The following is a 26,720-nucleotide window of genomic DNA, read 5'->3' as shown; positions in this document are numbered from 1 at the left end:
CATGTTGTGACGAACTTCGCATCGAGCACCCTCGAAAAAAGAAGTCGCCAGCCGCCACTGTACATGTATCTACTCTGTACAGATGGTTTTCATTGAATAGTGTCGTTTTCCCATATTTTTTTATCTTATGTACCCCACAATCTTGCAGACCTTAAACATATTATTCTGTTTCTCTTTCTTTAAGTATCTGCAAATAATACTGATATTAATCACAATTAGTCTTAATATATTAATAATTTTAGAAATAGTTGTCATTTATCGACAGCTTTCATAATTTTTTTAAGAAACTGTTAAGTACATTGTAAAAAACAGTTGGTTCAACTTAAAAAAGTAGGTTACCTGTTTGCCTTGGAATTTTGAGTTAATTTAACTTAAAAATGTTTGATGACACAACAATTACGCGCACAAATAACATTGAGTTATAACTAATATTTAAGTTGAATTAACTCAAAATTTTGGGGTAGCATGTCACTTATTTTTTTAGGTTGAACCAACAAATCTATTTTTTCTGAAGTATGCATCATCCTGGTTAAGATTTTTTGGTAGTGGACACTCAGTATAATGCATCTGATGAAATGCTTTTAAGAAATCTTTTATTTTACTAAAGCCCCTGTGGATGTTCTTGCTTTTTGCAGTGCAGTGATGTGGATGGTATTTGTCCTCTCAGCTGTGAGAGCATTGTAAGTAAAGCTTTTAACTAAGTCATCTTTGTAATTTTGTAGAATAACTGCACAGTTTGAATAACTTCCTTAGGGAAATATGTTCATATGCTGATGTCAAAACCTGCTTCATTTGTACATGTATGCCAACAGCTATTGGTATTTTGATAAAATAGAAAAAGAACAGTTTGCAATTCAAAATCTTGATCTTCTTTTCTAATACAAACCTTTTATTCAAAGGATGTCAACTGTTACCTAGTTGACAATAATGGTTTCATACTGATCTCAAAGGACAGAGGAGATGTGAGTATACAACATCACACGTCTTGCATTTAAACAATTTAAGCTCATACCAGAAAAATAAAGTCATTTTGTACAAAAGCATCAATAAGTTAAAATATAATCTCACAAATTATGTCACTAGTAACTTATACAGTTTATAAGAAACTATGACTGGTTGTGAAAATTTCTATTAGGGTCAGAGAAAAGACATTAGCATGGTGAGCTGTGAAAAGCAATAATTCTCAATAGGGGCTTACATACAGAAGATTGGTGACCCGTGGGTGCATTTTTCTTTTCATGGGGAAATACAGGTGAAGGACAAGTGATGTGTTAGGCAGATGCTGTCTTGTGAGGACTTAATAATGTATCACAAGCTTGTCCTTGAGTGAACAGATGGGGTCCTAAACGAGACATTGATTGATTGAGTGAGAGGACTGCAGTAAAAATTTAGATTATTTGGAAGGGTAGCATTTTTTTACTTTTGTAAATAAAGAGGGGTGTTATCAGATATAAAGGATCAAATTATATAAATAAAAGATTTATTTTTGTACTTTACCCTTGTTTCCAAGTGTTCGGAGATTTCGGCTACAGCACAGGTGTAGCAATACCCCTGTTTATTCTACCAAACATAATGCATTTATGCTGTTTCATATAGAAACATTAATGTCTATGTCTATGATGACACTGGTCTCGTACCGTAACCCCAGCTGTTTGTAGTAACGCGTGCACTGTACTGTAGCTATATGCAGTAGCCAGGAGATTTTTTCATATTTAGTCTAATCCCAGATTGCTGTTGACCAGGCAGTCAGGGGAGTTACAGGCATCTGTTAGCACATCTGGATCACTGCACATTAGTCTGTCTTTGAGTGTCTAAGTGTGTGCGTGTGTCGGTTTATGTGTATTATGGAAAATCTAAAATAATTTTATATTGTTTTGGCTATTTTATACTTGAGTCCAAGTTGAGTACCGTGCAATACATTATGCAACTTTTTCTAAAAAGTGAAGGACGCATTTTTTTTTTTGTCAAAGTCATGGAATATCAGGGATTTTTGTTTGTTGCTTTAAAGGGACCCTCCACTTTTTTGAAAATATGCAAATTTTTCGGCTCCCTTACCGTGGGTTCACACCAGCCGCGTTTGAGGCGTCAACTTTGCCTCTACCGCGTCTAGTTTGCCGCTTGAACATTTTAAGTTTACTCGCTTCATTCGCGTGTGAAAGCCGCACGTGAAATTCTAGTCATTGAGACATTCACGTGGAAATTCGCGTCATGGGAGGGGCTTCTGCGACTCCGCTCGCTTCCTGTAATCACGTCACTACTAGAGCAAACTCTTGATTGGTTAACGCGGTGCGTTTTTCCGCCAAAGTTCAAAATATTTTTTACTTGCGCGTTTGCCGCGGCAACGCTCAATATGCACGAACTAGACGCGCAAATTAGGCAGAATTGCGTCTACCACGCCTCGCTAAACACCTCATTTGCACCGCAAGACTTCCAGACAACGCGTCTTTACATTGACTTAACATTGAAATCACTCGCGCTTGACGCCTCTACCGCGGGTGGTCTGAACGCAGCATTAGAGATAAACATTTGATTTTTACCATTTTTGAATCCATTCAGCCGATCTTAAGCCGGGTCTGGCGCTACCAATTTTAGCATAGCTTAGCACAATCCATTGAATCTGATTAGATGATTAGCATCTCAAAGAGTTTAGATATTTTTCCTATTTTAACCTTGACACTTCTGTAGTTACATCTTTTACTACGACAGATGGAAAATTAAAAGTTGGGATTTTCTAGGCAGATATGGCTAGGAACTATTAGGGATGCGCCGATCGATTGGCCGATAATGCTTGCTATGCCTCTCAATGAATTACGGCGAAATGCTGCTACATCCAAAAGCCAGGGGGCGCTCTCGTGCAGAAACTTAAAATGCGCTGTAGACGAAGAACAATACACACGCAGCTATGATGACACGCAGCTCCAGGAAATGTCTGAAGGATATAGGAACTATACTCTCAAACTGGCGTAATAATAATCAAAGACTTTTCTGTCGTAACATGGCTGCAGGAGGCGCAATAATATTACGCAGTGCCTGAAAATAGTCCCCTGCCATTGAAAGTTACTAAGGGGACTATTTTCGGCTCCTGTGTAATATCATTGTGCCTCCTGCAGCCATGTTACAAAAATAACAAAAATCCCTGAATTTTAGTTTTCATTTACAAAATGTAATTCACTTGTTAACTTGTGACGTAAAAAATAAAATTTCCAGGTCCAAGCCTCCGCTGACTACAATTTTAATAAACAGTTGTTTATTCATTTCATGCATTTAAGCTACATTTTTATAAACTCAAGGTGTACACATTTTCCAGGCTCACGGCATCCCGGACATAGGTCATAGAAATTCAGTCAAATTTTAGTCAGTGAAATTCAGGGAATTTGACATTTAAATTAAAGTGGGACCCCTGTAATATAAGTATACGTAACTTCTTAAAATAAGACAAACATCTTATATACCTGTAGCTCAGCTGAAAGAAGATTGGGTTAACAATGAAAAAGTTAATTTGTTTAAATTCAGGGAACACACATGCATATTAAATATATGACTTAAGTACACTGTAAGTTGCTTTGGATAAAATGCATAAATGTAAATGTGACATCCACCATTATATACCCCATTCCATGTGGAGACCCTGATCTGGCATGTGGGTCATAGTTTGCATATGACTGCTGTATGTTCTTTTTATACAGGTTGGGAAATTCTTTGGAGAAATAGATGGATCTGTGATGGGCCAGCTACTCAAATCAGGCTTGTTTAAAAGGTAAAAGACCCAACAAGTTGCATCACAGGCATAATTCCGTCAAAAAATAATATTCTGTCATAATTTGTCATTACAGAACAACCCCTAATTTGATAATGAGAAACCTTAATACAAAGTATGTTTGGTCACTGGTGTCAAACCTGGCACCAAAGTGCCTTATTTCATTTTAAAGGGAGGACAAGATTTTCAGTGACTATCAATTTAAATTCCGGTCTGTTTAACACATGAGGCCATTAAATAGATTTATACCACGGGTCTGTTGAATGCTGTATTCTGATTGGCGGAGAAATGTTCCGTGGGTATGCATTAATTTCTTTCTGCACACCTAACTTGTCAAATGTCTTTAAAAAAAGGGACCGGAGCAATGTCTGTGGTAACCGTGGTATTAGAGGAATAATTGACTATGGTCCTTTGAATTATTTGAAAATAATCGTCATGCCGCATTGCACCTTGGGTGTGCATTATTTTCTTATAATTCAATGGCCCGTCGTCAATTATTCTTTACTTATAAATGGATTTACCGTGCATATAACATGTTTATTTAAATAACTTTTTTATTATTTTATTGAGATTTTTGGGTAAAATATTCCTAGTGTAACTTTCAAATAGAGAAAGTGAGAGACAAAATAAGAATGCTTTATTTTATATTTTGCTTTTATCTATAGGGTGACATTGTATGACTACCAGGCCATGTGTAAGAATGCTCACCATCACTCTAGTGGAGCTAAACCACTGCTCAGTGTATGTATAGTTTAATATATATTAGATACAATGCATATTATATTTATTGGGCTGGTTAAGGCACAGAAAGCCAGACTTTATTTGATGGACTACTTCTGTTTATTTCACAGCCTTTCTATGGTCTACTGGCATTAATCAAATGGTTCTTCTCAAATTTCCTGGTGTAAGTGTTGTTTAAGGTTATTCCATTGTAGGGGGTACACAAACTTTTTTAATAGTTAATAATTTGCCATTATAAACACGTCTGAACCTTCCAGGTTTTTATTGGAGTTCAACATCTGCGGACTTTGGCATAATGACTATGTAGTAGATGGTAAGTCTTCAGAAATCCCTCAACACAAAAACATGCACGCTGTGATGTCATCTCCACAATGCTTCTTTCATCATTTTGTGGTGTCTTTCATTTACTGCCTTCATTCATACTGCACCTCCATTGTTGTCTATGATTTCGCTGCCATTGTCTCTCATTGACGCTCTGCAGCTAAGGCTGTGTATCATGCATGTAAGTATCCTCATATCCTGGTGTCTGTGTACATAAGCATGTTGTCTGTGTTTACCATGATAGTTTGTACGAGTGCCTTCCTAAAGCCGGGATTGAATAGCTAAAGCCATTTTAATCTTTGTCTCTTTAATAGGAAGTTATAAAAAAATAAAATCCCATCCTAACTGCATATTTTCTTCTTTAGCACACAACAAACAGAAGAAAGCTGACTTAATGCAGCCTTGCAACACCGAATATCCCGGCTTCATATATGACACGTCAATCCGAGAGACAAACAGCATCATCAAATGTGGCCGTTGTCAAAAGTAAGTCCATTATTTATCAAATTACTTACTGATAAGCAGGTAAATGTCAGTCATAATGCGGATCTCTCTCTCTCTCTCTCTCTCTTTCTGATTTAGGATGTTTGTCTTACATCAAGTTTATAACAGTAACCTGGTCATGTTGGTGGTCCAGGCAGACTGTGACTGTTCTCGCCAATATGCTCCTATCACTCTCATGCCTAAGGAGGTCAAATATATCCTTTAACAAAACAGTCAACTGCTTGTTTTTAAATGGTTTTGGTTCATTTTGTTTGTAAAGTTCTTAACTAATGCACACATAATGCCACAGTTAAGTGCAACAGGATGAAATCGCAGAAGATTCGCAGGCGACCTGAGTCTTGTCATGCATACCATCCTCATGTAAGCCTTGAATAAGTTACAAAGAAATAATTTTATTTTAAGGATAAAACTATGCATTCTTTAGTGATGTAGTATATAAGGTAAAACTGTTTGCTGCGCTTTTTTTTTTTTTGACAGGAAAATGCCAAGGACTGTGGTGGAGCATGTGGGATATCCATATCTCTCATACTGTTATTCATATGCTTGGTCACGTCATTAACCTTGAGATGATTAAAAAAAAATTATTATCAGCTAAGCAACAGGCCTGTCGTGGTCCAAAATGACCACAAAAACAAACATGGCCAGGCTAAGGTTGCTTAATACACAGCAATCCCGCTCACTACTGGACACTGTACAGATAATATTTTGTAGACGTTCTCAGTGGGATTAACTGAGTGTGAGATATAATCTTAGATTTTCTCTTGTGACTTGATGTTATACATCAGCTCAGTATTTTCAGGTGTATAATGAAAGTTTCAATAATGCAACACATATAGAGCATTATTACCTTTGTCATTTATACATGTAATATATAACACTGTAAATAATGCAAATGTTAGGCATTTAAGTATAAATGTAAAAAGCAACGGTTGATTGGATGGATTAATACGTATTGTACCAGTATCAAAAAATCAGTATTTTTGTCAAAAATATGTAGCTACAATTTTTTACATAATGTTTCAATATGATTACTAAATATATATACCCAAAGTAAAAAAAATAATAATTTCATAAAATGTTTATAGGTGAAGACAAAATATGAAATTTAGTAGATGTTAACAAATTTGTTAAATAAAGTGGTTGAAAATCACCAGGGGCCTCATTTATAAAACTGTGCGTAGGATCCTTACTAAAAGTCTACATACGCACAAAATCCAAAAATGTCATGCGCCAAAAAATATTAAGACTTATAAAACAAAGCAACGTTCCCTTTATAAATCACAGATCACCTGCAAGTGTGCGTACATGAATCATCTTCAGATCCCACCCTGCAAGCCCATTTTCCCATCAAGTTTGTTTATAGATCACAACCTTTGCGTGGGAAGTTGCGTACGCACATTTCAACCCTGTTTTGTGCGTACACACGCTTTATAAATGAGACCCCTGAACTGTCAAAGTTAACTCATGCACGATTACATTTGATTTTTTTGCAGAATATCTAAATACACCACCACTTATAAAAAAGAATCATGTTTTTTTAGTATTAAAACCAGTATTTAAAAATTAACTAGTTTAAACTATGGTTTACTAAATACCATAAATACCATACAGGGCTCCAGACTGCCACCAAAATTTGAGTGTGCGCCACTAAATTTTACATCCAGTCGCACATGCGCGACTAGTAAATTTGACCTTTTTTTGTGATGTGACACTGAATTTGAAACGGCACATTGTACTTTCTGCATCTATCATTTAGTATTTATTAGTAATACAGTGGAAATTAGTAGAAATGTGAATATTTAGTTAGCATGTTGATTTACAGTGTGTGCCCCTAAATTTTCTGGTTGCGCCCCTAAAATTTTCAGTTAGGGGCCACTGTGCCACAAGTTAGTCTGGAGCCCTGTCATAGTTTAACAGTTATGTTTGTCATAAAACTACTGTATGCTTATACAAATGTTACTCTATTCACTATAAAAAACATAGTTACTACGCTTTTACTATAATAAAACCATGCCACTGTAAAAAAACAAAATGCAGCATTTTTGTCAAATGAACATATATTTTTATGCTAAAATTAAGTTGTTTAACCTAATTTTTTAATTTATGTAAACTATTCACAGGTCAAAACTTAAAATAATATGTTAAGACTTGCAAAACCAAATTGTTTTAACTTCATTCTGCATTTTACAGTATGGTTAATTTTTGACGTACAAAACAAACCCAGATAGAAAAGTCTTGTAAGGCATCATTTTCCATAAAAGCACAATATGATTTAAAAGTCAAACACATAATCCACAGTAGCAGACTACAAATAGCTGCACCCAAATGGACAACCAAAATATTTAAACTTCCTGCACATCTTATGACACAATCAATCAAATGACAATAAAATTATTAAAATTAAATTATTACTATTTTACATCAAAATCTTTATTCTTGTCTTGGAATTGGTTTTTGTGAATGCTTACAATTAAAGGTGGGGTGCATGATCTCTGAAAGCCAATGCTGATGTTTGAAATCACCTAAACAAACACCATCTACCCTAATAGAATCTGGACCTTCTTTTGATAGACCCGCCCCACACATAAGCAACCCAGGGAACAATGACGGTTAGTAGACATGCCCCTTACTGCTGATTGGATACAAGTGTGTTTTGGTACTTGGCCTGACTCCCTTTTTCAAAGTATTTTTCAATAATCATGCACCCCGCCTTTAAGATAGGAAACCTTAGACTTTTTACGCTGAATTTTTAGGTTCTGATAATCATTATTATTAATGTATTAAAAGGACTTTTTTAAAGACACATCTATCGATTAAAGGTGCAGTGTGTAATTTTTAAAAGGATCTCTTGACATAAATGCAAAATATTATATATAACTATATGATCAGGGGTGTATAAAGACCTTTCATAATGCACCATTATGTTTTTATTACCTTAGAATGAGATATTTTTATCTACATACACAGAGGGCCCCTTACATGGAAGTTGCCATTTTGTGCCGCCATGTTTCTACAGAAGCCCTTAACGGACAAACTTTTTTTACTAAATTGTCTCAAACTATGACATGTTTGTCCGGTGGCGGATAACGTAGCTTCTTTGTGTTTCAAAAGCAAGGGGTGAGCAGTGGACTGAGCCATTGGTTGCAATGCGCAACCTCACCTCTAGATGCTGAAAAAATGTACACACTGCACCTTTAAAAAGTAAACTTGCCATTTAGAATTTGGGTCTAAAAAAAGTTTAATAATAAACTAATTTATAATTGATTTTCAGGTCCTGTACTTGATACTGTGATATTTTAGTACTTTTCTCTACTGTGAAAAAATGTCAACAAATCTTCATTAAACATTTTTGTTAAATACACATTTTGGTTTTTAGTGCATTTTTTACCACTAAAGTATTTTTTGGACTTTTATGATTAAATATTTGAATCGACTATCAGCCCTAAAAACACGAAACATGAAAACCATGGTAAAGTTCAGAAACGTCATTTATTGAACACTGGCTGTTCAGACAAATAAATATTTTAGGTATTAAGGGCACTGATCTCCAATATACTCCCTTCTGAAGTAGCAATTACTTCAAAACAGCAGATTGATACTTTACATTGGTTCTGTTTTTGGTTGTAGACTGTATTCCTCAGATGTATTTGTATAGATCATATAGAAATTAGACAACACTCATTGCATTGTGCTTTGCAACTTAAAATGGAATCTTACACACATCCTTTTTCGCATGTACAAAGAAATCCCTGTTACGGTCAGGATCAGAATATTATAGGAACCGGATTCCAGCCCCAAACTGCACTCCATCACATATCCTGTGATAGAAAACACATATATTGCCATACCTATAACTTATAGTAAGTATTTGAGAAGTAAAAAAAACTAGGCAAGAACAAAGAGTACCTGTCTCCACTCTGGACGCCCATGGGAATGCAATAGTTGAGCTCCAGTCGAGCAATGTTCCCCAGACGTAACACAATGCCTGCTCCATATGACCAGCGAATACACTCAGCCAGTTTGCTCAGGTGTGCTCTTGGCCCTTCCCCTAATACATGATGAGAAATACAGCAAACAAAATTAAAAACAAATACTGAATTTGCCACAAAAACTTTCAATAAAACAAAGAAATCAGGAACTATATGACATAGTTGAGATCTGACTAAATTAAATAAAGAAACTTTGTAGCTCGCTCTATAGATCTCACCATAGTTAAGGTTACACAGGTTTCCAGCATTGAGAAAGAAATGTGTCCTAAAAAGGTCACCAAAGCCGCCTTTGCCTGGCCTGAATGGCAGAGGGGTGTACAGATGAAGCCCTCCAGCCCAATATGCTTCCCCACCAAGATAGTCACCTATCGCCAAAGTAAAAAACAACTTTGGTCATATATTTCAATTACATGAACATAGTCTATGAATCCACATTTTAATTACTTTATTAACTAGTCCTGTCACTAACCTTCACTCTGGGGACCAATGCTGTACATGCTGAAGCCCCTTACACTAGTGGGACCACCCAAATAGAACCTACATACAAAAAATAAAACACCATTATTTGGGTGAATAAAATGCTTTAAAACATCATCTTACTGTATTTGTATTATTTTTCACCAATGATAGAAGAAATGTACCAACCTGTCAGCGATACTGGAGGACCTGTCTCCAAGGGGCAGCAACAAACCACCCCAAAGAGATGCAGAGAGCACCTACGCTAGCCGAAAATGGAGAATAAATCAGTTTTATACAACAAATCAAAACATTTTCAGTACAATAACCCAGTTTGCTTGTAATATCGTGACTTTTGGATAAAAGATATTTGTATGCTGTGTAAAAGGTTTTTGGCTTGTGTGAACCACATCTTACTGAGTCCCAAAAAAGTGCTTTGTTGAGTTGAATCTCAAAGTCTTCCTTTAAGAAATTGACATCTCCTCCAGTATAACCAGCCAGTTCCTGACAGACCATAACGGTATTAGGTAATAAATAAAAGGTCAACTAAAACAGCTGTATGTTTTTAAAACATCTGATGTCTCATGTAACCAGACCTGGTTGATCTTCAGCAAGGCACCTCTCCTTGGAAGGATCGATGAATTGCGTGTGTCAATGACCATTGCATGCTGTCAGGAAAACATATTTAATGTTAGGAAAGTGTGCATTGTAATCATGTAAAATTTACATATATATTCAACGACTAGGCTGAGACACTGCAAAAAATAACTTTCTTAGTATTTTTGTCTTTTTTTAGTAAAAATATCTAAAAATTCTTAAATTAAGATGTATTTTCTTGATGAGAAAAATGACCTAGGAAAATAAGTCTAGTTTTTAGACAAAAAAATAAACGAAGTAAATTGGTACTTAAAACAAGCAAAAAAATCTGCCAATGGAATAAGAAAATTTTTCTTGAAATAAGTTTACTTTTTTCATAAACACTTGATTCAAAAAAATGTTCTTACCCCATTGGCAGATTTTTCAGCACAAATTTGCTTAAATTTTATTAATTTTTTTTGTCTAAAAACTAGACTTATTTTCCTAGTTCGTTTCCCTCATCAAGAAAATACATCTTAATTTAAGAATTTTTAGATAGTTTTACTGAAAACAAGACAAAAATACTAAGAAAGTCATTTTTAAGAAAAAAAAAAATTATTAGTATTTTTGTCTTGTTTTCAGTAAAAAATATCTAAAAATTCTTGAATTAAGATGCTTTTTCTTGATGAGCAAAACGACCCAAGAAAATAAGTCTTGTTTTTAGACCAAAAATATCATATTTAAGTTATTTTGTGCATAAAGCAAGCAAAAAAAATCTGCCAGTGGGGTAAGCAAATTTTTCTTGAATTTGTCTTGAATTTAGTGTTTAAGAAAAATGCAAGATTTTATTGCTTACCCCATTGGCAGATTTTTTTGCTTGTTTTATGCACAAAATCACTTAAGGGAGTGGTCTACTCATTTTCAATGTTGAAATATGTTGTTGCCTTGACTGGGGATTGTTGGTGCATCCCTCTGTCATCTGTGTGCGTGCGCGTGGGCGCTGGGGCGCGCTGCGACGCTTCGATGGCGTTTGGCTTGGCCCCATTCATTCAATGGTACCAATTAGAGATAAAGTTAGAAGTGACCAAACACATCAACGTTTTTCCTGTTTGAGACGAGTAGTTATACGAGCAAGTTTGGTGGTACAAAATAAAACGTAGCGCTTTTCTAAGCGGATTTAAAAGAGGAACTATATTTTATGGCGTAATAGCACTTTTAGGAGTACTTCGACTCGCCTGAAAAGTCCGCTCCCCTTCTCCCTCTCATAATGGGAGAGGGAGGGTGTTACTGCGCCGAGTCGAAGTACTCACAAAAGTGCTATTACGCCATACAATATAGTTCCTCTTTTAAATCCGCTTAGAAAAGCGCTACGTTTTATTTTGTACCACCAAACTTGCTCGTATAACTACTCGTCTTAAATAGGAAAAACGTTGATGTGTTTGGTCACTTCTAACTTTATCTCTAAATGGTACCATTGAATGAATGGGGCTAAGCTAAATGCTATCGAAGCGTCGCAGCGCTCTCCAGCACTTACGTGCACGCACACAGATGATAGAGGGATGTATCAACAATTCTTAGTTAAGGTAATAACATATTTTAATATTGAAAATGAGTAGACTATTCCTTTAAATTTGATATTTTTGGTTTAAAAACTAGACTAATTTTCTTGGGTCGTTTTGCTTATCAAGAAAAAGCATCTTAATTTAAGAATTTTTAGATATTTTTACTGAAAACAAGACAAAAATGCTACAATTTTTTTTCTTGAAAATCATTTTTTGCAGTGCATCCAGCTATACAGATTAAAAAAGGAAAAGAGAGAAGTAAAGTAAAAAAGGAGACATACGGATAAAGAGGATTTCAGAGAATGACCACTCTCCTCCCTGACAGCAAAGGAAGCCGTACGGGCCAGACAACCCAATTCTCTCCACACACCCTCCCATTTTAAGGTGTGGTTTGTCCTCCAGATAGGGAACTAGTGTTTATAGATTAAACAATGGACAAATACATTTGTAAGATGTTGTGCAACGTCTTATATGACCGTATTATTTCACGTATTACATACAATAACACTTGTTTAGTTGAGAAGTAAGCAAATACATTGTGAAAATAATCCCTTACACTGATTTCTGTTGAGATTCCTTTGTCAGTCTCTCTCAGCGAGCTCCATGGGAACTGTCCCGTGACTTTATACAAGTTAATGGCGAAGCTACAACAGTAAAGAGGGTCTTAACAATAGATCCAAAATATGAAAATTCACCAAAAATCTAAAAAAACGTATTCTCTATTATAAAGGGAATATAAAGAGCCAGATGGCAATATAAAGAGCCAGCATGCACCATGATTTTGCTATAGTGCTACTTGCTAGTCATTGCAAGTGGTTTGGTTGAGAATCTTTCTCATTCTAGACAGCATCTGATTTGACGAGAACTGTGCAGTCCGAAAATCAATTTTTTGTCTGTTTTCCAATCAAATACACTAGCATAACACTTGCCACAAAAACTCATGGAAACTTCAATAAACAGTGCATAGTACTATTACTAATATAACATTTACTACCATGCCAAAAAACATACTTCCGTTCAAAGTGTCCAGGTTGCGGCTTGAAGAACGACAGACCGTATGATGTTTCCTTAGTGCCGTAAGAAAACTGGAAGGTCAGCTTCTCTGCCCGACCAAAAACATTGGGCAATTTCAGACCCAGAACCTAAGATGAAAATCAGACCTCAACATGTGGCCTTTTTCAATGAAACAACAACAAGCAGTAAAATAAGTTGATCAGTAGCTCACCATGCTTCCTTCATTGTTCCCAACCATGGTGTTATAACTTCCTGTCATTCTTCTCATCTCCTTCACGTCAAATGTCACATCCAGTCCATTAGGCAGCGCATCGGCACCTAATGTTGTGCACATTTTGAAATAAATTTAGATTTTGATGTGATAAGTGCATACAAACCAGATGTTTGTACAATCATTTCACCTTCAGCTGTATCTATGACAACTTCTACATGTCTGAATATTCCCAAACGCAGGAGCTTCTGTCTGGCCTCATGGGACTTCTTCATTACCTTTAAAGAAAAAAAATACAATATAACATAAATGATATACATAGATCTGTTCAAATGATCCCAATCCACTGCTAAACTAAAAAAAGGAAACTGAGAATGCTCACCTCAATCAGGTTTTTGGCTTGGAAAACATCTTCAATTTCATACGTTAAAAAGTCTTCTTTTGTTCTTCCAAGCCCATCGATGTGTACTCGCTGTACCACCACCTAAACAGTAGAAATGTATATGGAAACAATATGTCTTTAAAATCAAAACCAATACACGTATGCATATACAAGCATTAGATATACCAATCGCAAAACTCTTACATCTTTATTTTCAAGAATTTCCTGTTTCTCCTCATGTTCTGGTTCCAGGTCCATGTCATCTGCCTGAACCCCAAGTTCAGGTCCTTGCATAGGAAGAGGGTCCAGACTCTGTGTCGACAGAAGTTTTATTATATGTTCAGATTAATACCTTACAATCAAACATATAAATATCAAACTGTAATGTAACGTTAGTAAGCTTTGTCTGCATAATAAAAAAGGTGTATAATGATAACATTGTAATGTACACATTCAAGTATAGCCACAGGTTCTCCGTGAACATAAGCCTGCTAAAAGTTGTAAGTGAGGGTCTAGATAAGCAATGAGAAAATGTAATTTGTTTTCGTGACTGATCATTCATTTTTTTTGGACAATTGGATGAATTTTTATACTAAACGTCATACGGCCTGTCATTCAAACACTCTTTTCAGAGGTCACTGCGCAAGCTTCAACGACAACTCGGAGAAAAACAACACTTACCCTGGCATGCACAGTGCCCATATTTAGGTCTTTTTACAATCAAATGTCCCCAGTATGAAAATTAATACAGCTCAACTTATGTGAGGAAATATCCACGGCTTATGTCTTGCACACTACAGTACAATCCCGGTGGCTGCCATGACACTTAGTAACCACGCCCATTCCAACGATGATTGGCTTGACGTCATATTCGTCAGACCTTTTATTTTTCCCTCACGAAATAAAATCTATTGATTTTATTATCAAATTTGCTGATTTTTACTTTCATTTGCTTTTATTATTTTGTGGGTGTATATCATTTTTGTTTCTTTTTGTTAACTTTTTATATTTTTTATTTTTATACATTTATTTTAATAAACTGTTATTTTGATGTTTTGGGCTGGATATTGTGCCTTATATTCCTGAAACTCTGTCAGACTCACCAAAAATGTAATTTAAACAGGATTATGTTACGTTAATCTTGCGTAAACATTGCGCATTCCAGCAGGCGGGATCAACTCTTGATTGACATACAACAGTCAGGCCATCTCCATGGCAACACCTGAGCGTCTTTGACTGGATGGGGTGTACTTCTCGTCTTTAGGCAGTCACTTTAGTTCGTTATAAACAGGAATATCAACTGTGTTTAATCATTTAAAATGCGACCGAGGTCAGCTGTGGAAAGCTGGGTAAGTATGGGTTACTCTTACGACGATATTTTTATCTTTCATCATGGCGCTAACTTACTGGTGTTTGGTCCAGTACCTAAAAGCTTTGTACTTTAAAATGAAACGTTAATTAATTTCTAAATATTTTTTCTAACATAAAACGCTATTTCTAAAAACACATTTTCACCAAAGTCATTTACGAAACGTTATTACAAATATAAAAAATTCTTTAGGTGCCATCAGTGAGGTCCGGACAAGTGCTTCCAAGCTCAGCCCATACGGATCTGAGGCCAATAACACAAGGACTTGCGATCATCCCAAGGGCTAAAAGTGCCTCTCGTACATCCTCAAGGAACAGTCTCAAATCTGACTCTGGTACTGTTTATTAGTGATGCATTTCTTCAGTGATATTGATATAAAAGCAATGTGTTATTAAATTCAGTTTTTCTTCTGCTTTTGCAGCCTCCTCTGTGCAGTCAGTGGCAGATGAGAATCTTTCTTTGGACAACATTGAGAACCTCCTCTCTGAGAAAGTCGAGGACAGGAAAGATGACTTGAAAGCCGCTTTTGAAGCTTTTGACCAGGAAGGTAACAAGACTGTCACCAAAGGGGAATTCAAACGTGTAAGAGAGGGGTTTCTTGTTCCGCTAACTGAATCTCAATTTGAGGGACTGTTGGGAAAGGTAAGTTAAGAAGGCTACAACAAACAGACACCAATGTACTTTAATATATTGTGCTACATTTTTACATGCCACACGTTTTACGTTTATTTATTGTATAAATTGTTTTGAACTCAAATATTAGCTTGAAATAAAAGAAAATGGAACCGTTCCTTATCTGGAGTTTCTTAGAAAATACTGCAAGGTCTCATCGGTCACAGAGAGGTACGCCATTGTACATTTTTTGTAAAGATAATTGTTTTTATTTATATTGATTTAAGAACTAAAGTTTGTATTAAAGAAACAGTTCACCCTAAAATGAAAATAAGCTCATATTTTACACACCCTCTCAAGGAATTCTGTATATGACCAAAAGTATTGAATATAACAAGATTGACCACTACTAGTCTATTACTATAAATAGGGGACAATGCAACACTCAATATGGTCGTTCTGACGGTCTGTTTAAAGTAACATGGCAATATATTTCTTAGCAGAGTTCCATACACGAGCGCAAAATACAGAAACAGGTCACTTGGAGAGCTACAGCGTCATTTAAAAGACAAGGTGTGGGATGCTGAATAATATTTAAATTATATACATTTCATAGCAGGTTTTTTTTCAGTCTACTTTAATGCCTGTGGTCACTTGCCATGTTTAATATAATTTCAGATTGGAGACAATTTGAAAAACATCACCAGGGCTTTTCGACTGTTTGACTACAACAGCGATGGACAGATACAGCAACATGAGCTACGCAAAGTGCTAGAAGGCTACTGTTTTCCCATGAGTCAACAGGAATTTCACAGGTTACAACCTTAAATAAAGTTCAGACATTGATGTCATCTTGATTATTTTAAATATTTCAGTGGACTGCATTAAAATAGTTTACACTGAAATGTTTAAATGACTTTTCCCAAAATGTTGTGTCTTTTTCCTGCAGATTATGGTCAAACTACAGCCCCAATAATGCTGACACATTATCTTACAAGGAGTTTCTTGAAAAACTTGGCGTTGATTGTGAAAACTATAGAAGGATTGAACCAGATTCAGTAAAACTGGGTATGATTATGGAAAATGATTTGTGAATTGTGACAATTTGCAATTAGATGAGGACAGCAATGCATTTGGCAGATGGTTTTATGCAGTGTTACAGTGCATTCAAGGAATACATTTGTGACCCTGGATCAAAGAACAGTCATATGGGTCAATAATTTGAATAAATAACCTTTCCATTGATCTATGGTTTGTTAGGATAGCACAATATTTGGGATACTGAGATATTTGAAAACCTGGAATATCAGAGTTTTTCTTTTCAGAAGTTGAAGTCCTTAGCAACCCATATTACTAAAGACAAATTCATTTTTTTATATATTTATGGTAGGAAATATACAAAATATCTTCATGGAACATGATCTTTACATAAATAAATTATAATTTTGACCCATACAACGTATTATTGGCTTTTGCAACAAATATACCCGTTCAACTTATGACTGGTTTTGAGGTTCAGGGTCACATTTGTTTTGCATTGTATGTTCTCTGGGAAACAAACCTTTGGCCTTTGCTTTGTTAGCATTGCTTTTGTTATGCCCTATAAGTAACAGGAAGTAATGATAAAGATTTGTGCACACTTTACTTTTGGTTTATCATAAGGGTTATATTAGTAAAACATCTGAGACCCACACTATTGTTTAATTCCTTTATAAATTAACATGATACATGTTAAATATCCTTTGATGCACTCATATTTAAACAGCATTGAACTGGGATGCTGTCAATCGGACTACAAGGCCTAATAGTAAAACAAGCATAAGAGAATTTTCAGGCAAGTCCACAGACATGAACTTGGATGAAGTTCAAACCAAGTTTTTGAGCAAAGTAAGTTTAACAGAATATGGTTTGTTTTACCTCATATATTGTTTTAGTAAAATCATTGTCTGATTTTTTTTATTGTGACTGGAATTTTACAGATGAAGAAAAATTATAACCTTGTTGAAAAAGCTTTGCAAGCATTTGACGTCACAGACAGTGGGCTTGTATCTCACGAGGATCTCAGGTCTATCTTCAGCAATTTCCTCTTTCCAATGGATGACAACACAGTCAGAGATTTATTAAACAGGTACATACTTGTGACCCCAACCAAGTCATATTTTCTGATTTACTGTTACCTTGATAAAAAAAATCATCCTACATTATGTAAATAATAACTTTATTTAATAATAATAAAAATCATAATGTTTTCTGGTATCGAACCCATGACCTTCATGCTGCTAACACAACGCACAGTATAGCAAGTAATGTAAGTGTAAATTCAATGACGGAAATCAAAGTTTGATCCTAAATTTTTGATGCTCCTAGATTAGAGACTTTAGCCTGGATTTCACAGACATATTTCACTTCTAAATGCAGTTTTACATTTATTTAATGCTCATTTATTTTCACAGATTTGGAGTGACCACCACAGACCCTGTGAAATGGAGAAGATTCCTTGGGATGTTTAAAGATGACAAGCAAGATGTAGTTATACAGTAAGTATTTTAATATGAATCGCCCATAACGTTTTAACACAATGCTTGTGACCTGTTTTTTTTTATTTAGCTGTGATTGTGTGGTAACAAGTATGTTTTAATGTCGTAAGCAGGAATGCTTCTCCTCCAGAAACTGCAGATGTGTGCAGTATTGAAACAATTCTACCTAGACTGCAACAACAACTAACAGATCATCAGCCTCGTTTGACAGAAGCTTTTGTAAATGTTGACAAAGTAAGCCACAAACCCCCATATACATATCTTTAAAATAAATAAAACTGTAAGTTTCGTATTAATTTGTGGTTTGTTATTATTTTTCAGAGCAACACTGGTTTTATCAGTAGAGATGAACTCCGTAGGGTTTTGGAGAACATCAGCATCAATCTCACAGATGATCAGTTCAGAGTTCTTGCTGATCATCTTGATGTTGAACATGTGGATGCTATCAACTACAAACAATTCCTAGACTTCTTCTATCAACAAAGGCCAATAGCGGTATAATATTTGTAGTACTGTACAACGTAAATTAGCATAATTTGCATATTATAAATATTGAGAAGGCCATTTAATACATTCCATACATTCCCTAGTATTTACTTGTGTAAATTGTGCTATGTGTAAATTTCAGCATACAGCAAATTTAAATGAAAAGAGCTCAGCGCAGTTAAACACTTTTAACACTTCTACGCCAACACAGAATACGGTAAGTAACCGACATTGTAATGCCTCTTCTTACGAAAGGAAAATATATTTACCGATATATTACTTGAAATATATTGTAATACATTATTTTCCTTTACATTTTCCAATATATTATATATTGGCAATACATGGAATAATATATTGATGGTACATATATTCTCTATAGCCATGTAATATATTATATTGCAAAATATACAAATGATTGCCGCTTTCAATATATTGCACATAAATATAATATATGTATTTATATATCTCAAAATATATGCTACTATAAATATCCGTCATATTGTATTCCGATTTATATGCGAAAATTTATTAACAATATATGTACAGTATGTACTATGTTAAAATATATGTAAAATTATATGTAAATATATATACATGAAATATATGTATACATGTATATATATATATATTGCAATATTGGACAGTATAAATATTAATTACCATATATGAGAATATATTATTTAATGTATTGCATTATATTTTCCAGTATACGGCAATATATTTGTTTCGTAAGGGTCCAGTAAATTTATTATTAATAGTCTCTGTTTTTTGCTTATTAAGCTAAGGTACACTTGTACTATATATAATGCTACAATATATAGTAGTTACATCATGGTTTTGTAAATCTCCAAAGATAGAAGAAATTTTAAAGGAGAAGCTCGCTGAGAAATATAACATGCTGATTGAATCCATCGCCAATGCAACCCAAAACCAAAGCGACAACATGGCTCCAGAAGACCTGAGGAGACTGATCCAACAATACGGCCTACCGCTCTCTGAACATCACTTCAGCAAGTTAGTTTTCCTTTTTCACCCCCAGTAAAACCTAAGAAATTTCATACGTGCTAATTACTTCATGTTTGCACTCAAAAGGCTCTGTGAACCATTTTTGGAGGATGGAGCTGTGAACTACAAGTTGTTCTTGAAGAATTTAGGTATTTCTGAGAGGAGAGCAGATAGTAGGAACCTGAGTAACCTTGAGAGGTTTGTAAAGATTTTTTTTAAATCCTATTTTTGCTTGCATGAATGAATTATGTGATACATGATTTTGGCTTTATGCAGGGAAGATCAGGCACACGAGGTTCAGGGATTAAATATAAAATCACAAGCGGTCCAGGGCGTTGTTTTGAGAAAACTCAAAGAAAGGCTTCAGAAACGAGGGATGACCCTTCAGGACCGTCTGATGTCCACGACAGGAGTGCTCTCCCTCAGAGATTTCTGTAAAGTAGGAAAACATCACATTTGATTTGAAAAAAAAAATTTTTTTTACATTTGTTTATTTAGCAGACACTTTTAACCGAAGCAACTTACAAATGAGATACGATCATGTTTTTATGCTTTTAGATTCTGGATGACTGTGGAATTTACTTGGAAGGTCCTCAGTTTCAGATGCTCATCGAGTCTTTAGGTTTCAACGGTGGACAGATTTCTGTTACTGACTTTGTGGCCAAATATGAAGGTCAGATGTTTTCTTCAGAACACTGAATTTTTTATTTTAATACCTGTTTGGAATCCTATGATGTATCTGGATTCTTTTCAACACAGACACAACAACATCAGAAATGAATGAAGAGATGGGTAGACAGACAGAAAATGTACAAACTGCCACCATTTTATCTGCTGAGGACTGTTTGAGTCAACTTAAGAAGAAGATAAAGGAATATCATGGGGTATGAATGCAATTACTCATTTTTACTTATTTACAAGTAACTGTACTGACAGCGATCCCCAAAATATTTGGACACTTAGGTGGCGTGTACACCAAAGCATTTAAACGCACCTGAAAAGACACCAACTGCGCGCTTGCTAGCATTTTATCTGCTAAGCGCTTTGGTAGCTGTGATACTTCTGATTTGTTTACCGGGTCGTTGAACGATGTGCTTGTTGGTTGTTGTGATATTTGTTCCACCCCTCCTCCACTGTGATTGGAGGGGCGAGTGAGAAGTGACATTGTCGAGCTGAGCGTTTCACTTAAAGTTCAACATTTGCGAAAAAACTCCAGTTGCTGGAGCTTTTATTGGAAACAATTGAAAACATACGGCTGGCCTTAAAGGAAAACGCCACAGTTTTGTAATATTTTACTATGTTCTTACCTCAACTTAGACAAATTAATACATACCTATCTTTTTTCAATGCGTGCACTTAATCTTTGTACAGCGCCTCATGAATGTGTTAGCATTTAGCTTAGCCACATTTATGCCTTAGGATCCAAACAGGGATGAATTTAGAAGCCACCAAACACTTTCATGTTTTCTCTATTTAAAGACTGTTACATGAGTAGTTACACTAGAAAGTATGGTGGCACAAAATAAAATGTGGCAGATAAAAAATTAGAACTATATTGTATGACGGAAGAGCACTTAAGCCGAAAGTATACTAGGGACGTCCGCGTATGCGCGCCGTCCGCATGACGTCATTTCGTCATCAAGAGGGTCCGCGGCCGGCCGCGCGGACCGTCCGCGTGCAGCCCAAAATTTGAGACCGCGCGGACAGTGCGCGTACAGTCCGCGTACAACAGCGCATGCGCGTGAAAATATTTACAGGGCACTCCACTATAAACAATTATACAAAGGAAATAGACAGCATTTGCACACACACTATCGTTTTTCTTCTTTACTTTTACTTCTTCCCAGAACAGAAAGCCCTGGAGCATGTTTGTTTGATTCCTGTTCTTTGTTGTCTTGTTGTTTGTTCTAAACTGTGTTTGCAATGGTGGATCAGTTACTTTTCTTCACCTATCTTAATGGTTTAATGTACTGTAAATGTCGCCAAATCAGTGCTGCCCTGACAGCCTGTTAGACTAATAATTTGAAAAAGAAATCATTTGTATTGCGTATAGTGTAACCGCGGGGAGTATACCCGAAAAGCTGGTATACCCCGGCCTTTAGTTTGCAGCACTTCCACCTTGGCGCGCAGTAATCATCTTCCGCCATACAATATGTTTAAAACATCACCACGTTTTATTTTGTTCCACCATACTTACTCGTGTAACTATTCATGTAACCGTCTTTAAATAGGGAAAACATTGAAGTGCTTGGTGGCTTCTAAATTCATCCCTGTTTGGATCCTAAGGAATAAATGGGGCTAGGCTAAATGCTAACACATTAAGTGCACGCATTGAAAAAAAAAAGAGTATGTATTAATTCGGTTAAGTTGAGGTAAGGACATAATAAAATATTAAAAAACAGTTTTCCTTTAAAGTCTACTTAAAAATGTATGAATAGTTTTTTTTAAACAATATGATATCAAATCGTGTACTGTCACTGCGCCGCCATGTTTGCTACGGCTCCATGTCTTACGAAAGCAGGACCTTTCAGATACTGCTTATCCGCAAAATATAATGCCGTGAAGTACTACGGCTGTTTGAATGGAAACAGAGCCCCTCCCTCAAATGTCATTTTTTAACGGTTGACGATTGGCTCTTTCGGTTGATGAATGGCTTAGGAGGGACTATAGCGGCCATATTGACCGTTGTGAACTCCCCCATTCATAGCATTAGTAGTGACACATGGTGTTAATATTAAATATCATTGATATTATCTGTGCTAATAGTATTACAATTTTTTTTTGCAGGATCTTTTGACCGCTTTTCGTCTTATGGATAAAAACCGAGATGGCGTAGTGAATCGGAATGACTTTAGGGCTTTGTTCGACAGCTTGATGTTTGTAACCAAACATAAGGAATATCAAAGATTGCTCGATCTGGTGGGCCTTACACCCGGTGCCACACTCAACTACGCCGAATTCTGCGATAAGGTCAACTCCAGCAGCAAGATGAAACTACATCAACACGAAATCTTGTAAGAAACATTTACCTTATTAAACTACCTCTAGTTTAGCATTTCAGCATATTCATGTCCAATTGATGGTTTTCTTAAGACGTGATGGTTGGCTTTGCAGTGCATTTGACCAAGTACATAACCACCTGGCATCCCTAGCACATAAAGGATCCTTAGAGTTCTCAAAGGTAAATTCCACCTAATCCTGCTTTCTGGAAGAAATCATTTGTGACATTAAGCTAAAACCTTTGAATTTTATTGCCAGGCCTTTGGTCAGCTGGGTGAAGATGGTGAGAGAATCATGGGCAAGGTTGACCTAAAACAACTTCTTTTCAAATATTACTTACCCATCACACCACAGGAGTTTGAAAAACTGTGGGCCAGGTAAGAGACTGAATTTCATTTGTGTATGGAGAATGCATTAACTGATCTGGAATCACTGTTAATGTTTAAAAGGGCTTTTGTATCATAATACACAGGTATGATGAGGAGGGAAAAGGCTTTCTTACTCAGACAGAATTTTTAAGAAAGCTTAAAGTCACACCAGATGAGGACACTTTACAGGAACAGCCCCCAGTTTCAATGACAAAACCTGACACAGAGGTCACGCTACAGAATCTCAGGTGAGAACTTGATGTTTCTTGATTTGTATTGTATTTGTGCTAATGTCATACATGTGGCATTAAAAGATTGTTTGTGTGATTGTAGGAAGTGGATCAAGAGTCACTTTGAGAAAGTAAGTGGAAGCCTTGTGGTTCTGGATAAAAGCCAAGATGGCCACGTGACCGTAATGGACCTCCTCTCTCTCCTGCACAGACATGGATTTCAGCTAACGGAAACACAGCTAAAGGATCTACTAAACCTGTAATAATAAAAAATACATAGTGTGGCTTCTCGTAAAAACTTAACTCATAGAATAACAATGAAAAAATTTAAATTTTCAGCCTTGGGTTTGACACCCGTCACAAGAAGCTGCCATATATTGATTTTCTGAAGCATCTCACCGGATCTCCGTTACCTAGTGGGTCACCAGGTGAGGATTTTCCAGAACCAGTGGAGCTAAGCACAGAAAGAGCCATGCAGCGGGTCAAAGAGATTGTAACTGCTTCCTCAGACATTCTTTACAAGGTAAAGATCATATTCTGTAATTTGTGAAAAAGCTGCATTTAAACTAGCAAAGCAAGATCAACCAAAATTGATTTTCTAGGCTTTCTCTGCTTTTGACAAGACTGGAGATGGTATGATACCCCAAGGAGAGTTTCGGCAAGTGCTGAACCATTTCTGCATGCGTCTCTCAGATGTGCAGTTCAGGAAGTTACTCTCCAAACTGAGTTTAAGTGAAGGAGAGGAGATCATGGTTGACTGGAAGGAATTTCTGGAAGTCTTCAACCTCCACAAACAAGAGGTTAGAAAGACCTTTTTATTTCTAATGTTATATTACAAGCTGTGTGTTTGTTGGACACTAAACGCCTGTCTTTGTGTGTATTGAAATAACTCATTATTAATAGACAGCAGATGAATGGCTGAGGAAAATCCAGAAGATGCGCTTTCCTAATCAGACCCGTCCATTACTGATCACTGATGTCCTGAGGAGGATACAAGAAGTTGTGTCGGCCCGTCTTTACACCATTTCTAGGGAGATGGCTGACCTCGACTATGCCAATGTTCATGCAATCTCCAAAGACGACTTTAGGAGCATTTGTGATCGCCACTTCATGAGACTGACAGACGATCAGGTAATTGTATGCTACTAATGCTTAGAACTTGATATTTTATGATTATAGCTTAAAAATGGATTCAACTCTTCCAGTTTCAAATCCTTTGGAAAATGCTACCGGTTAACGGCTTTGGAAATCTGGAATATCAAGAATTCCTAAAGAAGTTTAGTGGAGAACCAATACGGTTTGAAAAAGTTGGTAGATCATTACCAGGTTCTGCAAGACCATCGCTGGATAGACCAGCATCCCTTCAACGCCCCAAAACAGCACCGTGCACATTAAGATGTTATTCGGTACAGTTACTTTGGAAATGTTTCCTGCTTTATACGGTCTTCCGATTTGTCTCTGTACAGCTAGCTAGAGTATTGTGATATATTGTATCTCTACCCAGTCATCAACAGATAAGTTGAGGAGACCCTCCACATCAAGCAGGAGGCAGACGCCGCTCCTAAACTGTGAGGATGTGGAGATAAAAGTGCGTCCCAGGATCCAGGAATGTTGGAGGCACGTTCAGAGAAAGTGCAGGGAGGCGGATACTGAGAGGACTGGAGAGATAGATGTGAAGACCTTCTTGGGTATACTATACTTTCCAGCACTGCAACTGATAATGAAAACATCAAACTAGACTTTTATTGCTACAATGTTGTATTTGTGTTTATTCAGAGATCCTCCAGGGCCTTCGCATTGAACTCAGTCCGACTGAATTCGAGCAGCTGGCTGTCAAATATGACATCAAAAACAGTGGACGCGTCTCGTACCCTGACTTTCTACGACACTTTGTGCTCATGTTCAGCCCTCAGATTAACAACTCATCCTGCAGACTCAAACTGCAGCTACCCAGGACACCAGTAAGCTCACAGCAGGTGCTTTTTCTTATACCACTGAATGAATTATCTTTTCACTCACGCAGCATTTCTCTTGACTTTTCCCATCAGATGAGTGCTGGACCACTTAGTGACCAGTGTATTGAAGCCATGCTGAGAATTTCCAAGCCTGTCCAGGTTTTCTGGAGGCAGATGAGGCAAAAATTCATCTCATTTGACAAAGAGCGCAGTGGACATATCTCTCTCCAGGACTTCAGAAAGGTAAAAGGGGCCGTTTTGGATTTATATTGCACTTAAGGTTTATGCATTGTAGTTGGTTCAAAAAAGTTGGTTCAACATAAAAAAGTAAGTAATATATAGTAAGTTAAATTCATTTTTAAGGCAACCCTTAATTTAGTTGACAACATTTTTTACACTACTTTTTGAGTTAAAGGAACGGCAACTTTTTGGGACTTTAGCTTATTCATCGTATCCCCCAGAGTTAGATAAGTCCATACATACCTTTTTCATCTCCGTGTGTGCCATAACTCTGTCTGAAGCACCCATGGCTATCCTAGCTTAGCACAAAGACTGAAAGTAAATGGCTCCAGCTAGCATACTGCTCCCAATAAGAGACAAAATAATGCTAAAATTTTCCTATTTATATGTTGTGATTTGTATAGTTGCAGCGTGTACAATAAACAAGGTCATATGAGACACAGCCATCTTTTAATTGTATACATACTGGGAACTATATTCTCAGAACGTCAAGCACTCCTACTTCGATGAAGTGATTTGCTCGCAGCACCTGAAAAAGCCGCTGGTGAGGAGAAGAGAGAGGAGTGCGCTAATCACTCCGCCTATAAGTAGCAGTGCTTCGCCTTCTGTTGCCGTTATTTTGTCACTTATTGTGAGCAGTATGCTAGCTGGAGCCATTTACTTCCAGTCTTTGTGCTAAGCTAGGCTAGCTGTGGGTGCGTCAGACAGAGTTAGATCACGCACGGAGGTGAGAAAGGTATGTATGGACTTATCTAACTCTGGGGGATACGGTGAATAAGCTAAAGTCCCAAAAAGTCGGCGTGTTTCTTTAACTAATATTTTTAAGTTGAATTAAGGCAACCAGGTTACTTAATTGAACAAATCTTTCTTTACAGCCACCGGAAATTAATCTTACAACTTTGTTGGTTATAGGTCTTGCGACAGTTCAGCGTGAATCTGTCAGAGGAGGAATTCTTCCATTTCACGTCTTTTTTCGACAACAACATCTCAGGAAAGATTTCCTACAATGATTTCCTACGGATTTTCTTAAAATGAGTGCTTAGTTTCTTATTTTCGAGGGCAGTGTGTGGGGTAGGTTGAGAGCTGATACATAGTCAGTACACGAAACATAGCACGTACATAGCAAAACACAAGTGCCAACGTTTTGAGTGCATTGTCATAGTTAATGTTTAGCTAACAAATTTTTTATTAGAAAAATAAACTCAAATATATTCTATGTTAATGACTTATTTTGTTTTTATTTCATGTCTAAAGTAAAATGTTTGAACAAATCTGCAAAGATTTGCAATATATTACAAAAACATTAAGTCATTTCCAATAATTTTTTATTATTTGTAAACTATTAATATGGAATAATAAAGAAACATTTTCGATAAACTTCAGCTCAATAATGATTTAAAAA

At 36.3% G+C, this 26,720-nt stretch overlaps 3 protein-coding genes across 9 annotated transcripts in view; 2 read left to right on the top strand and 1 right to left on the bottom strand.

Moving 5' to 3' along the window:
• The window catches only part of cacna2d4b (calcium channel, voltage-dependent, alpha 2/delta subunit 4b), a 30,387-nt gene extending 22,919 nt beyond the window's left edge, over positions 1-7,468 (top strand). For 4 of the 5 annotated variants that reach the window (XM_073868696.1, XM_073868694.1, XM_073868693.1 and 1 more), the window contains 11 exons: positions 636-680; positions 900-962; positions 3,687-3,757; positions 4,423-4,498; positions 4,609-4,661; positions 4,756-4,811; positions 4,980-5,000; positions 5,185-5,305; positions 5,402-5,520; positions 5,604-5,683; positions 5,801-7,468. In XM_073868696.1, the coding sequence (XP_073724797.1) occupies positions 636-680; positions 900-962; positions 3,687-3,757; positions 4,423-4,498; positions 4,609-4,661; positions 4,756-4,811; positions 4,980-5,000; positions 5,185-5,305; positions 5,402-5,520; positions 5,604-5,683; positions 5,801-5,893 (798 nt within the window). In that variant the 3' untranslated portion in view covers positions 5,894-7,468. The remainder of the gene's footprint in view (positions 1-635; positions 681-899; positions 963-3,686; positions 3,758-4,422; positions 4,499-4,608; positions 4,662-4,755; positions 4,812-4,979; positions 5,001-5,184; positions 5,306-5,401; positions 5,521-5,603; positions 5,684-5,800) is intronic. The other variant, XM_073868695.1, reaches the window with a different exon arrangement.
• A 1,325-nt stretch (positions 7,469-8,793) lies between these two features.
• Positions 8,794-14,363, bottom strand: samm50 (SAMM50 sorting and assembly machinery component). The gene is made up of 15 exons (XM_055192602.2): positions 14,195-14,363; positions 13,718-13,825; positions 13,514-13,615; positions 13,322-13,409; positions 13,132-13,238; positions 12,918-13,048; positions 12,463-12,550; positions 12,188-12,316; positions 10,365-10,436; positions 10,186-10,272; positions 9,958-10,028; positions 9,782-9,849; positions 9,531-9,677; positions 9,230-9,371; positions 8,794-9,141 (listed from the first exon to the last, which is right to left on the bottom strand). The coding sequence occupies exons 1-15, from the start codon at positions 14,213-14,215 to the stop codon at positions 9,096-9,098; spliced, it is 1,407 nt and encodes a 468-aa protein (XP_055048577.1). The 5' UTR covers positions 14,216-14,363; the 3' UTR covers positions 8,794-9,095.
• Positions 14,364-14,454: 91 nt separating this feature from the next.
• Positions 14,455-26,534, top strand: efcab6 (EF-hand calcium binding domain 6). Of its 3 annotated transcripts, XM_055192596.2 has the most exons (31): positions 14,474-14,862; positions 15,075-15,216; positions 15,304-15,524; positions 15,646-15,725; positions 15,998-16,067; positions 16,173-16,309; positions 16,444-16,562; positions 17,260-17,381; positions 17,474-17,622; positions 17,948-18,031; positions 18,145-18,265; positions 18,353-18,526; positions 18,660-18,734; positions 19,374-19,534; positions 19,613-19,723; positions 19,802-19,964; positions 20,084-20,198; positions 20,285-20,409; positions 22,313-22,539; positions 22,619-22,706; positions 22,784-22,902; positions 22,998-23,141; positions 23,227-23,382; positions 23,463-23,646; positions 23,726-23,923; positions 24,027-24,254; positions 24,329-24,529; positions 24,628-24,811; positions 24,900-25,084; positions 25,172-25,321; positions 26,231-26,534. In XM_055192596.2, exons 1-31 carry the CDS (start codon positions 14,833-14,835, stop codon positions 26,351-26,353), a joined length of 4,386 nt encoding a protein of 1,461 aa, XP_055048571.2. In that variant the 5' UTR covers positions 14,474-14,832; the 3' UTR covers positions 26,354-26,534. The 3 variants fall into 3 exon arrangements, with proteins under 3 accessions (XP_073724792.1, XP_073724791.1, XP_055048571.2); XM_073868691.1 differs by lacking the exons at positions 24,628-24,811; positions 24,900-25,084; positions 25,172-25,321; positions 26,231-26,534 and having other exon boundaries at positions 14,455-14,862; positions 18,142-18,265; positions 23,747-23,923; positions 24,329-24,622; XM_073868690.1 differs by lacking the exons at positions 24,628-24,811; positions 24,900-25,084; positions 25,172-25,321; positions 26,231-26,534 and having other exon boundaries at positions 14,460-14,862; positions 18,142-18,265; positions 24,329-24,622.
• Positions 26,535-26,720: the final 186 nt, after the last annotated feature.

The sequence above is a fragment of the Misgurnus anguillicaudatus genome, chromosome 6, assembly GCF_027580225.2.
Source record: "Misgurnus anguillicaudatus chromosome 6, ASM2758022v2, whole genome shotgun sequence".
NCBI lineage: Eukaryota > Metazoa > Chordata > Actinopteri > Cypriniformes > Cobitidae > Misgurnus > Misgurnus anguillicaudatus.
This window is presented reverse-complemented; position numbering and strand designations above follow the sequence as displayed.